The sequence below is a fragment of the Sturnira hondurensis genome, unplaced genomic scaffold, assembly GCF_014824575.4.
Source record: "Sturnira hondurensis isolate 20B ecotype Veracruz unplaced genomic scaffold, ASM1482457v3 Scaffold0021354, whole genome shotgun sequence".
NCBI classification, from domain to species: Eukaryota; Metazoa; Chordata; class Mammalia; order Chiroptera; family Phyllostomidae; genus Sturnira; species Sturnira hondurensis.
This window is the reverse complement of record NW_028093985.1, coordinates 18,748,485-18,766,580: the sequence shown is the minus strand read 5'-3', so window position 1 is coordinate 18,766,580 and position 18,096 is coordinate 18,748,485. Positions and strand designations below refer to the sequence as shown.

The following is an 18,096-nucleotide window of genomic DNA, read 5'->3' as shown; positions in this document are numbered from 1 at the left end:
AATGATTCCTGACAGATGTTTGGGCAACTGGACTTCGTGTGCTTGGAAACAAAGCTCAGTAGTCCTTCTCTGGTTCTATTTGAAGAGGAAAAAGAGCTGGGATTGGACAATAGGACTCCTTCATTTTATTTGTTTTCCTTAGTAGTGTTGAACTACAGCACTCTCTTTCTAAATAGTGGGTGTTATGTGAGTTCTCTGGGAAAGGTTGCAATTTTGTGCAGTCATTAAATGCACTTCAGTGATATGCACACTGTTTTTATTTAAAAGCTCAGTTTGCAGTTTCTATCTGCATTGCATTTGGCCAGGGCTCTGGTCTTCAAGTGCAGCCCAGCTTCTGAGACACTGTGGCCTTCAAAGCCATCTATTTCCTTGGACCAGTAAAGCCTGAAAATTAGTTGTGAAAGCATTATCACTTTAATTGGGGATCTTTGGCCACACCTCAACCTGTGCCCTTCTATGTATTTCTTAGTGTTTGTGAAACAGGAACTAGAATTCTGTATGCCATTAAGAACACAGAAAAATTATATACAGATAAAATTTAATTTCCAAGCATTAATGTTTTAAATATTAGTAAATTGATTTTATTTTAATAACTAACATTATGAGTACTTCAATACAGGACCTGTGCTAAGCACTTTGTATACATTGCCTCATTGGATTCCCAATCAGCTTGTGAGATAGGTGCTATTACTATCTTTATTTTCCAAGCCATCTTAAGCTTCATCTTAGCAAAATATAATAGTGGGATACATTCTGAACCAGCTTAGAGGCATCAGTAAGAAACCAGCTATATTATAAATCCTCCCTTGTAGATGTTTATGATGTAACATTAAAAGAGCACTGGAGGAAGGGAAAGCCCTCACTAGAGAGCCAAACAGAACACAAAGGCCCCTCGCTAACACAACACTCTTCTGCCTAATGTAAAAGCAAATGGTTGCACTGGGTGGTTCTGGCTGCACATTTGTGGAGCAATTGTGCGTAGCCAATTACCCACTTGTGAAGGGTAAGAACCGTTTGGGTTTCACAAATGAAGAGCCTGGATCTGTAGTCCACTTTGAGTCATTCTTGAACATAAGATCTGCAGTTTACAATGTGTCAATTCAGCTTTTGGTTTGTTTTATGGTTCAAAAATGTTTTGAATTTTTGAAAATCAGCTTGAAGGTGATGGAGATTTCCAAATCTTAAAATAAAGGTTAGATATTCATGGTTTGTATCTTCAGGCAGATATGTGAAGACATTTTGAATATTTGCTTTTATTAACCTGCATAATGAAGTACAAATCTTTCCGGGAGAGCTAGTTCAGTTCTGTGAGAGAAATATAGGCACCTTACCAAAAAGTGTGTTCAAGGATATGAAGAATAGACGATGCAGGCATCTATTCGCTCTATCAACAAATACTTCTTGAGCACCCACTATTACCTTGCAGTCTGCTGGGCACAGTGTAACACCACCACTCTGACTTTCTAGCACCTGCAGTGTGATGGTCAGCACTGAAGACGGGAGGCATGTAAGATTCTCAGTAATAACTAGTGAAAATATTGTCAGAGTTCATACACAGGAATAAAAGCATAGTCTTCATTTATTTTCCTTGACATTTTTGATACATGATTTGCATGGGTAATTTTAGCAAAAAACAACTTAATCTAATGCAGATTAAATCATCATGTTGTATACCGTAAAATGAGTATATATAATTTTTATTTGTTTGTTTTTAATAATTTATATTTTTTAACTACAGTTGTCATACAATAGTGAATTACTTTCAGGTGTATAGCATAGTGATTAGACATCTATAACTTGCCAAGTGGTCACCTCAATAAGTCTAGTACACCTCTGACACCTCCATAGTTATTAAAATGTTATTGACCATATTGTCTATGCTGTACTTCACATGTCCATGACTGCTTTTATAACTGGCAATTTGCACATCTTATCCCTTCCTCTTTTTCACCCATCCTGGCAAGCATCAAAATGTTTCTCTGTGAGTTTGTTTCTGTTTTGTTTATTTTGTTTCTTCCAGTTCACATACAATCAATATCATATCATATTTGTTTTTCTCTGACTCATTTCACCTACTGTAATTCTTTCTAGGTCCCAGGTCTATCTTTATTGACACAAATGGCAATATTCCATTTTATAATATTTTATGGCTGAGTAATAGTCCACTGCAGATATATATCACAGCTTCTTTATTCATTTGTCTGTCAATGGATACTTAGTTTGCCACCAAAAAAATAAAATGAAATAGATAATGATCAACCTTAAAAATTACTTAGCTGTAAATCTAAAATTTAAAACATCATTTTATTACAGATACAAAATTATAGTCATTTTAAAAAATCTCGTGAGGGTTAGGTTTTTGTTTTGTTTTTTCTAAGAACTGGGTGGGGTTTGAAACCCCACTCTGTTATCCCACAGTCTGGGTTTGAGTCCTAGTTCAGCTACTTGTTGTTTGGTGAATTCTTTTCTTTTGATGTAATACAATGTACTGAAATATTGTGACTGCTTTTCCTGTTTGAACCTCCAACACAGCCCAGCTGGGAATAGTCTGGGATATGGTGCCTAAGTCATACATTATTACTATTGTAGTCTGTATACCTATGATAGGAGTACTTTAAAACTGTAGGAAATTAAAAACCAACAGGAAAATTATCTTATAGTCCTCATTAAAATTCTACTGGATTATAAGCCTTTTGAGAACTGATAGGAGTATAGATGAATTATCTGTGTGTTATCCATTTTGTACTGCCACACTACCTAGCACCGTGTTCCTTGGACCAGTGGGGTTTATAATGGTGCTTATGGAGTGGCTGCATATCGTTACAGAGAGAAGGTCAAGAGTCCTTCTTTCTTGCTGAGGCTGAATTGCTTTATATGTCTCCAAAATAAGAGTAAACTCTCAAGTGATACTGGAAACAACACATTGTTTGACTACAGTTTATTCAAAATGCTGAATGTCAAATGAAAGACAATTTGGACGAACTATATAATAGAAGATTTAAAGTACGACATTAAATTAAGAACAGCCTCTCAGGTTATTAGATGCTTTGAGCCATATTGGTTCATAAGAACTGGATGTTTGTGTTTGGGCTATTATTTTAAAGCAGTTAATGCTTTTAGAATATGTGAGAAAAATTATTAGGATAACTGCGAGTCCTGGAATGTTATCTAGTTTATGTAACTCTCCCCATGATACAGTCTTAGTTATTGACGTTTTCATTCAGTGACTATGCATATTCCTGTCTGAAGCATAAAGCCCCAGGAAAGAAGGGTTAGTGATCTCTTATCTTCTACAGGTATCAGCCTGGGGAGAAAGGCTAAAAATATTTGATAATCACATTATCTATTGAGTTTATTTGGAGCTAGAGATGCAGACTAGATAAAAAAGTAGAAATGCTACAAGTTTTAGAAATGACATGAATAGAATTATCAGTTGTCACTTACTTGAACGACAACCCCCCCAATTGAAAAAAAATTTTTTATTTCCATCGAGTGTTGTGTTTGTGTGTAGATGCATGTATGTATAGGTGTATAAAACCGTAATATAGCTCCCGAAGTCCTAGTCATAATGGCTGTAGTTATATAATGTTCAAGGCAAACAGAAACTGTCTGGCAAATCCAAAATGACGATTCCATTCTGCTGAAGTAGATAAACTAGAAGCCATTAAAAAAAGACCTGTATGCATATCCACCTGCATACTTGCACATTATACACCTTTGATTATTAAATACACTTCTTCTTTCAACAATAACATCCATTCTCATTGTAAATCGCAGAGAATTAATGTTAGCATATCAGCTAATCCACAAAATCAAAAAGTAATACAGAGATAGTCAAGACTTGACAGTTATACACAGAATTAAACTGGAGCCATGAAAGGTATGGTTAGTTTTATGCTGTAGACCACCCACGTGATTCAATGAGCAGAGTTTGATGAAACTAAATTAAAAATAGAGCTGTTTCTGCTTACTTATCTAGCTCCAAATTTAAAGCGCTTGATAAGTATAGACAGCAAAGTAGGTAAAAAGGAAATTTCCTGATTTCATGCATCTCTCAAATGAATGTTCATTTACCTTATGCATGTTTCAGATTCTTTAGGTTGTCATGGAATATTTCACACAAATAGGGTACCCCTGACTGGGATTCAGTTCCCTGGTTTTAATCAATTAAAGGCATGGCATTTTCCTCATCCCGATCTCCAGATCAAATATTCCCTCACAGTGCATCTGTTGCAAACGTTAATAAAGTTTTCATTTCCAAAAGGTTCAAAATGACAGAACAAAATTCTCTCCTTTAAGAGCATGAAAATGACTTCTGTTTCTGTCTGCAGGTAGTGGAGGACATGCTAGAGGACGAGGAAGAAGAAGATGACAAAGATGACAAGGTAATTATCTTTCCCAGCGCTCGGGTACCTGGGGACGGGGAAATGTAGACATGACACTGTTTTCACAGACAGTTAACAAAGGAGTTGAAGTGTTTGAGTCCAGAAAATTGGACGGTGCTGTTTATCATCCTAACAATGCCACCGCATGTTGCAAAGAGGGAGAGAGGGCTATAAATCCTCCTCGCTTTTGTCCAGAGCTGGGTCAAATATTTTTCTGCCAGGGACAAAAAAAATAATTCAGCTTGTCTGGAACTTGATAGCTCTCCTGAAGATAACAGCAGTGACAACTGTTTTGAAGGGCAAAAATTTGTCCTATCTTGAGTGTTACAAATCGGGCTACACTTTGAGGGGAGAGAGCAGAGGAAAAATAGCAGGCTGCGTAAGTTGAACATGGATATTGTCATCTGTAATTTTCGAAAAATTGCTGATCAAAGGAACACATGTGAGCAGAGGGGCATTTAAATGATGCTGGTGCTCACTGCCCTCTGCCTAGACTTGGCTTGGAATGGCCCTGTGCCTTCCTGGTCAGGAAAGCGTGTTTGGAGAGGCTTGTTTTTCAATTGCTCCTTGGGTTGGGGATGGTGTCTACAGTAAATAACAGCTAGTTCCTAGGACTACTTGGATTGGTTGTCCCCTGGGGAGAGAGGACAACTCGGGGGAGGGATTGGAATGACCTCGCACTGCTGCCGCAGTGCCTGGGGTCGGAAGAATGGCCTGTGAGGCAGGGAGGGCAGCAATGCTGGTTTGTCGTGTCGGGCACTTCAAGATGTGACTCGTCCTCGGGGGAGACTGAGAGGGTGAGCAAGACTCTCGTTCATGAGTTCTAACATGTAAAACCGGATTTTGACTTTCACCAGAATCTATGTGAATTCTGTTAAAGTAAAGCAGTGAAATTTTTCTGAAGGAAGGAGAAAAACAGTGTATCTTAATTTATACCCTTGACCTTTGATTCCAGTGGAGATGTAAAGTCATATTTTAGTTTAAGAATTTGTGTGCCAGCGGCAAGCACTGGAAATGTCAAAAAAATTCACAGTGATTAGTTAACTCCCAAATGATTTTTCCCTAATATTTATTGCTAAAAAGAAAATGGAAACACATACACACACACACTTTTTCCTTTCTAATGCTCTTTCAAACATTTTTAAATTAATAAAGCTTTAATGTAAAAATTTTCTTATGTACATCGTTTAGTCATTAGCAATATCAGCAAGCATAAACTAACAAAATCTTCCTACAAAAACACATATGTGCTTGTTTTTAATAACGAGACCATACACTTATGGCAATAAATGGTATGATTTATTGTTAAGGTCAGTTGTAGAGTTGTAGAGAGCTTGTATTTTAACTCAACATGCTAGCTCTGAATCATCATTTCTCTGCTGATAAACACTTAGCTGCCATCTATTTATGGCCATTTTCCTTTGCTTGTTGCTGCTTTATTATTAAAGCCACCATAAAGATCCATTCTGGCAGTGGGTGTTTCCCCAGAACTGTTAATACATGGAAACCCTTAGTGAAGTCTAGTGCTTCCATTGTCCCTGCTTGAAGTCAGACTGTATTTTATAGCCAGTTTGTTGATATTCAATACCACTAATTTCCACTTCATGGTCATTTTTTAATAGAGAGGATGGTGGCAGTGGAAAATCAATAGCACACCTGGCTAGCCAGCTTACCAAAACATAGATGCCAAGTAGAACATGCCATGGTGGAAACAGCACCAGTACCTTTGTAATCCAGTGTTCAGTTGTCTGAAATTGACACCCCCCGCTCCTTTGAACACATTTTTAGACCAAGTTACTGAAGTTAATTGAAAGGCGTGCTTAAATTACTATGTAATTCAACTGGATTCTTCTGTATGGGATGCCAACAAACTCTGTATGGGATGCCAACAAACAGTGTGTTTTCCATATGAAAGGACTGTGAGCTGATTTTCATAAATCCACTCCTTTATTTGAGTGATATATATAAGGTTTTTCTTTTTTAATTCATAATGCAATTGATACCATTACAATCATGTCTGAACAGAAAGAAATCTCAAATGTAATAGTTTACAGTAGGCTTTAGAGGCTTGCAAAATAGAGGGAATATTCTTAGAGCGGACATTTTGAAGTACAAAGTTTCTACTCTAAGAAATGGAAATATGAAAGGATTCTTCAAGTTTCTATTTGCCAGCTTCTCTGGACCGGCTCTCGCAGTGGTGAATGCTGTAAGCCTTGGCTATCAGTGTGTCTGAGTGGGAGAAGGGTAATTTCCTACTTTAAAAAATTCATTGGTTCCTCTATTTAAAGTTTGTGTATAGAGTCATGCATAATGGAATTTCATGAGAAAACAAATGTATTTTTTGCCATACGAGCAGGTATTGACCTCTAGCTCTCATTATTTCTCTGTTTTCTCATATGGTATAATAGTGGGGTCAGGTCAGTGGGTCCTCTTATAGGATAAAAGTAAAAAAGATTAATAAATGTGCCAAAGCCTCACTTTAATTGAACCTGAAGCATATGTTGCAAGTATGTAAAATATGTCCCAGATGTTTCACCAGGGCTGGTGTCTTGGCTTTCCCTGATTTCCACAAGGCAACTATTAGTCCTATAACCTTTGGACTTGGGGGTAAACGGGGTATTACATGGCACAGAATGAGAGCACCTGTTTTCCATTCAGCAAAGACCCCTGGCAGGCTTTGCCTAAGCTTATCCATATGTTTTCACTTAGCAGATTGTTGGGCGATTATGAAAAGTGTCTTTCTTTAGAGCCAGCATTGATATTAGTCACTCACAATGAAAGGGCAAGTCATTGGCTACTTGACAAGGTCCGTGTGGGCATAAACTGAAGTCATTTATTTCATTTGAGCTTGGAGTGTTTTCTCTCAACATAATTACATAGATGGTATAAGAAGTTGAAGCAGACCAAGATATAATTACTTAACATGGTAGTTTTGTAATAGCTTTTCTTTAGTGCTGATTTTAGCACCTGGGAAGACTTTGGGTGAAGGTGGTAAAAGCTCAGTCATCATTTACCTGGATCCCTAGATCTTAAGCATTGTACATTGTGGCCTCTTGGGTATTTTGGGGTGTGTGAATCCTTCCTTTTTACTAAACACAGCTGAGGGTTTGTGATCCTTGGACTTATTCTTCATTTCAAAATCCATTGTTGACTTTAGCCTAAATCATTGGCTTGTTAATATTTTTACTTACCTGCATTACGTAGTAATGCTATGTTTAGCTTTGCCAGAGATGCAATTAAATGTTAGAAAGACATCATACTGCATTCTCAGTTCTCTATAGAGAGTTTTTTCAGCCACCAACCACAAAGTCACAGTTCGATCTGATTTCTGACCTGACACCAAATTCTGACTTTGTGGTTAATAGAATATCTTGTAAATAAGGCTTAGCTAAATTACCTAGGAGGAGCTATCAACAAGCCATAGGAGAGTGTTTTTCACTATGTTATATATAATACAGTGGTCAATCTACATAACTTAGACATCTAATTAATGAATATCAACTTTTGTTTTGTAGCTTAAAAAGTTTAGGCATGTTTCCCGTGGTGTGTCCTCCCCTTGTAATGGGACCCAGCTGCAATATCAGGAAGCAGAAGATAGAATGCAGGTTTTCCTCAGGAAAGGCAAGGACTCAAATGCATGGCATTCTAGTAATGTTTATTGATAAAAGATATTAAAATGTCCGGGCGTTTATGCTCACATTGCTTTTCCTTTTTTCTTCAACCATTATGTCAAGGTTACTGTGTATCAAGATAACTAAATGCAGTGAATGAAACATATCTGAGTTACTTCAAAATACACAGATTGTTTGCTTTAATTCTTGAAATCTATATCTTCCAGTTAGATTCTCCAGCCCTAAGCATGTATATAATATACCCAAGGTGCATGGATCTTTGCGTCTCAAACCAACTGTGAGGGAAGAAAAAAGATAACTCTGATACATGATATGAGAGAAGATTTTAATCTGACAATATGGCATTTTCTTATTCAATAAAATAACTGCACACAGGGAAAACAGATTAAAGCTTTGGAGAAAAGCAGGGAAAGAGGAGACAAGAAAAAACCTCTTTTAAAAAAATTCCAAGTCACATTTAAGTAGAATACCATTTTATTAATTTATTAGTTTTCTATTGCTGCATTAAAAATCACCACTAATTTAGAGGCTTAAAACCATCCGCATTTATTAGCTGTCAGTGCAGTGGGTCAGAAGTCCAGGAGTGGTTTGAGAGAATTCTCTGCTCAGAGCCTCACACTCAGAATATCAGTCAGGCTGAATTCCGGTCTAGAGGCTCTACAGACGAGTCTACTTCCAAGCTCATTCAATTTGCCCAAAGAATTCAGTTCCTCGTAGTTAGAAGGCCGAAGCCCTTGTTTTCTTGTCGGCTTTCTGTTTAGTGACCACCTTCCATGACCCTCTCCAAATTTACACCCATCAGTGGAGACCCTCCCTCCTGTCAAATCCCTCTCACCCTTCAAAACTCCTTCTTCCCGAAGAGCCTCCTCCCTTTAAGGGCTTGCTGATTAGGTCAGGCTGACCAAAAATAATCTCCCATTTTAAAGTCAGTGTGCCATCATAACCCGATCATGGGAATGACTGTCCCGTCACATTTCTAGATCCTTCACACACGGGGGGAATGGAGTGTACAGGACGAATGCCCTGGGACGTGGAACCTTGGCAGCCATCTAACAATTCTGCCTGCTACAACCATCCAGACCCACCCATGCTCTAGAATGGAAATGGAGCAGTGTTTGTGTTCCTTGTATGTATCTATTGTTAGGCTGTGATATAACTATTCTATGATAAACAAATCAGACGTGTCCTCTCAAAAATTATAGGAAACATTTCATACCAGAGGTGTAAACTGAGGTATATATTATAATACAATATGTTCCACTTATTTCCTCATTCTGCTCTGGGGTGAGAGGCAACTGGACATGCAACCAACCCACTGGGCTCCTTCCTTCTGTTGTTTCCTTCTGGGCAGAAGAGCAAATAAGAATAAAATTGGCAAAAAGTGGGGATGGGTCCATTCCTCCTGTTGGGGACCTGTTGGTGCTTAGATCTGTTGAGCTCAGAGCTCATTGACCTCAAGATGGTAGAAACCCTCTCTGCTTAATCTAGACACAGCAACATACAACTGCAGGATGCCCAAGACAGGTGTGCCTCAGAAGGCTGCCTCTCTGCCCTGTGGCCTTACGCCTCCTCGAAGGCAATGGGTATTCTGTCCATACATGGGCAGTACACATCCTCATTCTGGCCTCAGCTTGTGCTTAATAGTCCTTAAGTCCCAAAATAGTCCCAAATAGTCCTTAAGCACAGCCCAGACACCTCACCTGGCTGAGTCCCCAGGGAGAGGGTGTCTGCAGCACTGTGGCTCTGACTGGTGATGTTCCCAGGAGGGCTGGGGTTTGAATGATGAATGGTGTGAGCCAGACTTCTTAGTGGAAGACTGGGATTAGGGGCTGCATCATCTCTCATCCCAGGACTCCCTTGGCAGGCCAAGGGAACTTAGGAGATCCCATGAGATCTGCCATCCTCTGAGCAGCCCCTGACCATCAACGCTTCCCAGCCCCTCCTCTCCCTCCCTCTCCTAGCTCAATCTCATTTTAAAATGAGGGAACTGTGGTTCAGCCCAATTTAAATGAATTGGCAAAGGTGATACAGATAATAAGTGGCAGAGCCAGTACTAACCCTCAGATTTTCCAAGTTTGGCATCTTTACCCTTCCTTAAGACTAGGTTTTCCAGGAAAAAAAAATCAAAGTACAGATGCAAATTACCTCAGGCATGATCTTAAGTATTTGGTGGCATAGTCAGGGAATGTTCCGTCTATGCCAACTAAGGCCTGTTTACTTCTGGTTGCTACTTCTCCTCACTGTTCACCGGTACTTTCAGCCCTTCCCCACCATACCAACTAAGGGGGTGTATGACAGGCAGAATGATAACCCCTCAAAGACATCTGTCCTAATCCTTGGAACCTGTGAATATGTTACACTACATAACAAAGAGGCACTGGAATGGGATGAAGATTGCTCATCAACTGACCTTACGGTAGGGAGGTTATGCGGGATTATCTGAGGGGGCCTGCTATAACAAGTGGCCTTAAAACTGGAAGAGGCCAGCAGAGTCTCTGGGAGCTGCTGCCTGCTTGCACAGCTATGGCCCAAACCAATGATCAGGAACCTTCAGGGCAAGAAGAAAGCCCCTGAAACACCTGGATGACCCAAAGGTGGAACTCTCCCAACAGTGCATCGTCAAAGTGACAGGCAGCACCAGGTTCAGGGTCTCCAAGATCTGAGCTCCAGGCCAGTGCATCACCCTTCTTCTCGCTATCATTAAGCAAACTCAGAAGGGGAGCTTCAGGAAGTTCTCCAGCCCCAATATCTGTGGCCCAGAAAAGCACGTGCCCCGCACCGTGTGCTCAACAAGCACAAGGAGACCTGAAAACCCAGAATCAGCAGCAGAAGGTGCACCTGTCCGTACCCTGTACAGAGTACATGGCCAAGGCCAGAGCATTGGCGTTACTGAAATCCAAACTGAGTGGGGGCGGGCTGAGGAGGTGGTGAGTTGCTATATTGGCTTTGAAGATAAAGGAAGGGGGCCATAAGCCAAGAAATGTGAATGCCTCTACGGGATGGAAAGGGCAAAAAAATGAATTCTTTCCTAGAGCTTCCAAAAAGAAATGCAGCCCTGCCCATGTCCCGATTTTAGCCCAGTGAAATTCATCACCGACTTCTGAACTGCAGAACTATTAAGATGATAAGTTTGTGTTGTTTAAGTCACTAGGTGTATGGCAATTTGTGAGAGCAGCTATAGGAGCTAATACAGGGGCCTTCCAGCTGCATTTTCTATACTTCTCAAGAAAATATTACATTGTAAAGCACTAGACCTGAGCTCTACATAATTTGTCCTTATTAACTTAGTCCTACTCCTCTACATGTATGTCACAAGTTATTCACTGAATATGTAAACTAAAAACAGCATCTAATCAAATATTCTTATCCAAATTGCTTCTGTTTTTGTTGCACAAACGCTTGTCCAAAATGAGGGTGGATTAGTGCCCGTCTCTAGTGCAGGTGCTTCCTTTGCTGTTTAGGAGCCCGTTTTATTCATTGGTGACTGCAGCACCCAGGTGTGGGGTGCTTCGGTTTTCAACAGAAGAACTTCACTTCCTCACAACATTTGTTCCATTCCTTAAAATGGTTCACTCTACAGAGCACCAAGGCAGAGGGTACTAGCCTTACTGAGGTAGCAGACCCTTTGAGAATCTAAAGAAAGCTGTCAACTTTCTCCCCATGAGAAAACACATTAATACACATAGAAAAATCTTATTTATACCATTTTTGTAATGGAAATGGAATTATTTCACAAAGACTAGAAAGTATCTTTAAAAAGGCACATCTCCACTGCACTTACCACCCTCCTCTTGACATTAATGCCTATTTTCCTCAAACACCTGAGATAAATGCAAATTTTGCAAGTAAAAATAAAGCCTAATTCAGCTCAAAAGTAAGCCTCTACAAGAAGGCTGGTGTTTGGCTTTGATATTGAAATTGTGGAGTGGTTTTTGATGGAGCCATCAGCTTGTTATTTTGGACAGCCGTTTGGCCATGACTTTCCAGTTTCGTGGCAGTCAGGCTGGAAAACACTGAGTTGGTGAAAGAGAAGAGTAACAAACAACATGGGAGTCGCCGAGGCTTTATGAGACATAGTGGGATTCCTGGAGTCCTCCGGAACCCTCGTCGAATTCACATTGTGTCAAGGAGATCATCTTTGGAAAAGTCTTCATCATTAGTACTACATTATTTCTTTTTAAAAAGGACTGTATATTCATGGTTTCACATTAAGGTCACTGGAGACAGAAATAGCATTCAAGGAGTTCTGTTTAATGATTCCAGCCATCCTTCCGTCCTTCTCTCTGTAAGCGAATGGGCGAAGTTTGTCACTCCTCGCTTCGGTGTGCAAAAGCACTGGCCCTGCCAGCCTTGGCATGTTCAGGTGCATGTCTGCCCCTATGCCCTTCCAGAGTGGCAGCTAAGCTGAAAGAATTTAAATGGAAAGATTGAACTAGGTAATTTGGCAAGAATATCCATCAAGTAAAGCAAACTATGAATGGACTTTTTCCTGTTGGATTATTCTAATAATTAGATTTCCTCTGCCTCAAAAAAGCAGAACTTCTTATTTGAAGGTCAACCAAATGTGTCAAGACAGGTCTTCTGGAAAGTTAGTTAACTTCTTCTCTACTGCAGCAGTGAACTTCCTCCCGCACTCCCATTTCTTGACAAAACCTCTCGAAATAGCAGCATGTCAGCCCTGGCTCTCAGGAGGTTGACAACGTTCGTAGAAATAGACACAGTTTTTTTCAGTGTCGCTGGCAGAGTCGTTGACACCGGCTGACACCACTGTATGTTGAGACGAGGAGCATGTTTTTTCACCAAAGCAGTAAAACCAGATGTGTTGCCAAGCATCACAGATGCTCCATCTGAGTCCAGAGTGCCAAGATTTTTATTCTGCCTGAAAGTTTGTTTGGCAAAGAAAGGCTTTACCATGCTAACGATATTGACTCTGCAGATTCTAAAGGACTTCATGCATAGGAATTCTTCCCTGACTGTAATAACTTGCAACAGGAGTTGGCTATGCAAATGCAGGTATCTATTTTCATTAGGTTACATGCCAAAGGGAAATATTAAGCAAATGTCAGAAATTCTTGCAGTGTTGACATCATTTGGTGAGAACACAACTTCAAGAAAAGTGTGGCTTCACCAAAATATTTCCAGTGGCATGTGGGTTATTTTTCTTGCTAATATGATGAACTAAAAAAAAAAAATGTTTTTCTTTTCCTTAGGGCAAATCCAAAGCCAGGTAGAGTCCAAGTCTTTAAAAATCAAGATGTTTTTATTTTTAAAAATCCACAATGTCTAATAGATTTCCAAAGTAGGCAGTGATAGGTATTCCTTCAATTTTATTGGTTCCATGCTTCCATTGGCCAGGATCTTGTCACACAAAAAACACTGTACTTTTTGTGTTTCATTGCCCTCCACAACTAATATAAAATCAATAGATTTGAAAACTTTATGGTACTATTTCTTAAATTTTCAACTTAAGCTAGACTCAAAATAAACACAGATATATGACTATAATTGTGTCAGGGGGGTGTTTTTTTAAATGCCTACCAACAGGAAACTATTCTAGAGGGTTTAACCCAGTAGTAACAATGTTTCTTCTTTACCTTCAACCACATCTTGAGTAGATTCCTTTCTTGAGAAAGCTCAGGAGTTCTTCTGGGCTCTGCCATCTCTTTTCCTTCTGAAATACAGCCAGAACTGTTCACTCTGAGGGTCTGCCATTAGTCTGAGTTCTGAAATAAAGACATCATGGCACCAGCCCTGATGATGGGCCTGTAGCCTGAGCAAGAAACAAACCTGTGTTTCTATAGGCCTCTGTGATTTCCGTCTTTGCTACTACAATGTAATTTAGTCTATGCTGATAGATACGCCACCCCATCCCATACCACTCTGTGTGAATCAGTGTCTAATATTATAATTTGGCCTAAAACATAAAATTTTTTTATAAACATCAAAGTCTCAGAAAGGATTTAAAATACTTTTTTCTAAGTTCACAGACCTACCCTCACCCCTTGAAGCCCAGTCTCACATATGGGTTTAACCATTTTGTTATGGTGTCTCTCTGATTGAAAAATACTCTTTTCCATGAACATATATTGAGGGACCAATCACTGAGTAGACAAAGATGAATATGACATAATATAGGCTTTCAGTAGTCACTGTCTGTTGGATTCCTTGGTTATGTAAACTAGTCATTATATTGCAGTGAGAAACATGTGATGATAAAGTTTTGGAGAGAGTTTGGGTGGGGAAAATCAGGAAGGTGTCTTTTCACAGAGTTGTCAGCAGAGGTTGCAAGCGGCATTTAGTTGGGGTCTTGAAGGGGGAACGAGAATGTAAGAGGACGTGTGGTATGCCACATCAAGGAGCATGTGGTGTGGTAGGAGCCTGAAATTCAGGTGGAATGGGAGGAAAAGGACACTGGAAAGGTACATTGAAGCTTCTGGAGACAAACCCATGCTGTGGACCCCAGCGAGTCTTGTATAGCTCCATTTTCTTCCCCCCCCCCCCCCCCAGCTTAAGGTTTTCGGCTACAACTCCGAAGAGTTGATGCAAAGTACTTTTCTCAGTCACCTCAGGGAAATGTCCACCAGGGCTCTGTCTCACACCCTCATCTCACCTGGTTGTATGACAAAAATGAAAGAAGAAAAAGTGGAGAGGGAAATTGAGGCACTGGGCTTTGTTGTTTTATTTGTTTTCTTAATTTGCTCGTCTCCAAGTCTGCCAGTCTCTGAAATTAGAACAATAGGCAGGATGTGGTGATCCTATCGAATCATGTCGTGGTTCTCTCTGTTTCGTGGGAAATGGAAGGTTCTGCCCCCGCGAGAAGGATTGTACTTCATGAACTTGTCTTGTTTAGATTCTGTGATTGTCCAATGTATTGAATCTCATATTAAATTTCATGTACTTTTTGTTATAATTCTTTTGAAATAAAAGAAAGAAACAGTGTGAACCATTAAAAGGTATTAATATTCTAAAAAGACTGAAGGCTTTACCCATCATCTAAAAAACTTGAATTATATCTCCAGGCAATGCGGGATCGAATGCGGTTCCGAAGCAGGGAATTGTGGTGGTGAAACTTGTTCTTTAAGAAGAAAAAGTGGGCCATAGGGCAGGGAACAGAATACAAAGGAAGGAGGTGCCACAGTGGCCATGGCAAGAAATAATGGCATCTTGCACTTGAATAGTAATAATGAAAATAGAAAGAAACAAATTTGAAAGAGATTTTTAATAGTAAATGTCATAAGATTATTTTAAACATTCTGTTGAACAGAGTGAGGGGAAGTTAGGGCTGCATGTGGCCATGAGATGCCCGGCTGAGACATCTTTACATTTGTATAGCACAGCACATGCTTCTAAGTCCTTTTCCCTTCCTTACCATATTTACTGTTCACAATAACGCTGTGCACTGACTTATCAAATATCATTCCCATGGGTCAGTGTCAGGAAGATTAACTTGACTAATGGAGAAGTAGCTAAGATTAGAAATCAGTTAATGTGACTAAAATAGAGAAGTACTTGAGCCTAAAAACAAGTTAACATATCTAATAAAGATGCTACGTGTAGGAATTAGATAACTTGTCTGACGTGAAGAAAATGAGATCAGAAAACAAATCCTCTAATTAATTTTCCTCCCCAGTCCTGTTATAGCAAAGCCTGTCGACCTATCTAGAGATGACAGCTAGGCCTCTTGGAATGCAGTTTTGCGTCGCCGTAGCCATAGCCCATTCTAGTCAGTAGAGACAGAGGATGTGTCTTACATGCCGGTCCAGCCCTCTTTGCCCTGGGCACTAAGTCTTAGGCGAGCATTCGGAAAAATTATTGCAGTGGGTCCATATACAGTGCCTTTTATCCAGTGTGTTCTCAATAAGTAAGTACAGATCCAATGTAAAAACAAGAAGTATCGATGTAAATGGAAACAAAATATACTTAATGCCTCAAAAGTTGGTTCAGAGCAAAAGGTATTTTAGTAACCATGCTTTTTCTGGCTTTGATCTAAGAGTCATCAGGGAAATAATGATGCTGGAGGAACGTGGGTCCGTTGAGAAACAGCCACTATTGTCACTACATTTTTAGATGAAAAGACTGACACCTCTGAGACATAAAGTAACTCAGTAAAAGTCACAAAAGTGAAATCAAACTTCAAACTCTAGTCTCTCTCCAGAGCTCACTATATTTTGCATAAGACACACTCACATATACATTAATGACTAAAGTAACAATTAGACATTCTTTCGTTATTCGGTGGGTTGACTGGCCTCACCTGGGCAGTTCTTCCCCAACTCTCTCCTGTAGTTCTAGACAGACCTCTGGGACTGTGGCCATCTAAAGGCTCAGCCAGGCCGAATATTCAAGATGCCTCTCTCTGCTGATGAGTGGTTGTTTGCTAGCTTCTCCCAACATGGCAGCTCCGTCCTGAGAGGGAAAATCCAAAAGTGAGTGTTTCAGGAGGCCCAGTGGAATCTACAAGGTTGTTTTAGGACCTTGCCATGAGATTCCCAGAAAGTCACTTCTGCGTATATATTATTAATATTAGTCAAACAAGCCACTAAGGCCAGCCCAGATTCTAAGAGAGGACGGATTCGGCGCTACCTCTTAATCAGGAGTGTCAACGTCACACTGAGTGAGAATCTAAGGGATGAGAGATATACTGTGGCTGTCTTTGGAAAGTAAAATCAGCCACAATCTCCAAAGAGCAAAAGCTTCTCTAACTGCCGTCTAGCATTAAGGAGTGTGGACCCTACTGCCTACCAGGAGACTCGCTCTTTATCTGAGGTTTATCAGCACATGGTGCCGAATTAGTTTATCTCAAACATCAAGCAAACATAGCACTTTCATATTGCCCAGTATATTCAAGTGTTATTATCCTATGTATTTTTATTTCATTTTTTGTTTTTTATTTACAAAATAAGACACAGTCAAGGAATATATGAATTGTCATTCTTGTTCTGCTGAAATCTCGGAGGCTACTCACATCTTTTCCTTTGCCCAGAGATAAAGATTCAATCCAAAAATTTCACCTGCTAGCTAAGCTCTCCCTTGGAGCTAGTTGGGGGTAGAAAGGAGTTGTAAAGAATTCTTCTTAAATTCCTACTCAAATTGTGATGGGCATCTGTTGTCTTCCATCCATGAGGGAAGACAGGTGCCCCTGCCCTGTGATCGGGAAGTCAGGCTTTGCTTACTTTCTGGCTGGCAAAAATAAAAAAGTCAAGTGAGAAAAGGAGGTTGAGGAACATTTTCTTCTTAAAACATAAGCCTTCCTACTTTTTAGAAAATGCAATTTGAAACTGCCAACAGTTCACATCTGGTGTTTTACTCGTTTGTTCAAGGACATTTCTCATAGGATTTAAAAATCACTAATATCTCTAAAAAGTTTGTTGTAGAAACTGTAAGTAGCTCGGTCAAGACTCTTCTGAGGGATTCTTGGGGCTTGAGGCTTTTCTGCTGTAGTGAGAAACACTGCATCACGTGGATGTTAAAAACCAATGTCTGGCGTGCTGTGCACATAAATGCTATTTCTTGGTTCTCGTGTCTTAGCTGAGTGTTCTGATCAGCAGTGATTTGGGAATGGGGCCAGCATCTGTATTCTCTGTGATTCCGTACTTGAATATTTCGGAGACATACAAGGCAATATGATAAACGAATATACAGCTGTTTCAGTCTGATAGTGTTAAGAGTTTATTGATTATCCAGCAGAATAAGTGCCCCGGGTATTACGTTTGCTTGTCACAACCTTCAGTGCCTGGGGTGGTTGAACAAGTTCTTTTTTTCCATTGCACTGACCTCAAAGTCGCATAGTTTCTGAGTCAAGGTCCTCAGATTTCATACTTTGGCAATTTCTTTCCTTTCTAATGGGGTATATTAGAGAAAACGTGTCACCTTTTGCACCATGTAATACCCAATCAGATCAGAATGCATGCACGATTATTGTCAGTGGAAATCTAATAGTACAGGCTGGCTTATCTCTAGATAACATATGGGGAAAAAAACCTTCTCCAACAGACAGATTTACTTCATTTTTTTCTACTTCAGATAAGTTATTTGTAAGTAATCGAGCTAAAGAATGTAACTGGATTTTACACACACAT

General features: G+C 39.8%; 1 protein-coding gene across 13 annotated transcripts in view; it reads left to right on the top strand.

Annotated features, from left to right (window-relative positions):
- Window positions 1–18,096, top strand: part of MCTP1 (multiple C2 and transmembrane domain containing 1) — a 470,646-nt gene that overhangs the window by 400,668 nt on the left and 51,882 nt on the right. For all 13 annotated transcript variants that reach the window (XM_037032112.1, XM_037032114.1, XM_037032117.1 and 10 more), the window contains one exon: window positions 4,332–4,385. In XM_037032112.1, coding sequence (XP_036888007.1) covers window positions 4,332–4,385 — 54 coding nt within the window. The remainder of the gene's footprint in view (window positions 1–4,331; window positions 4,386–18,096) is intronic.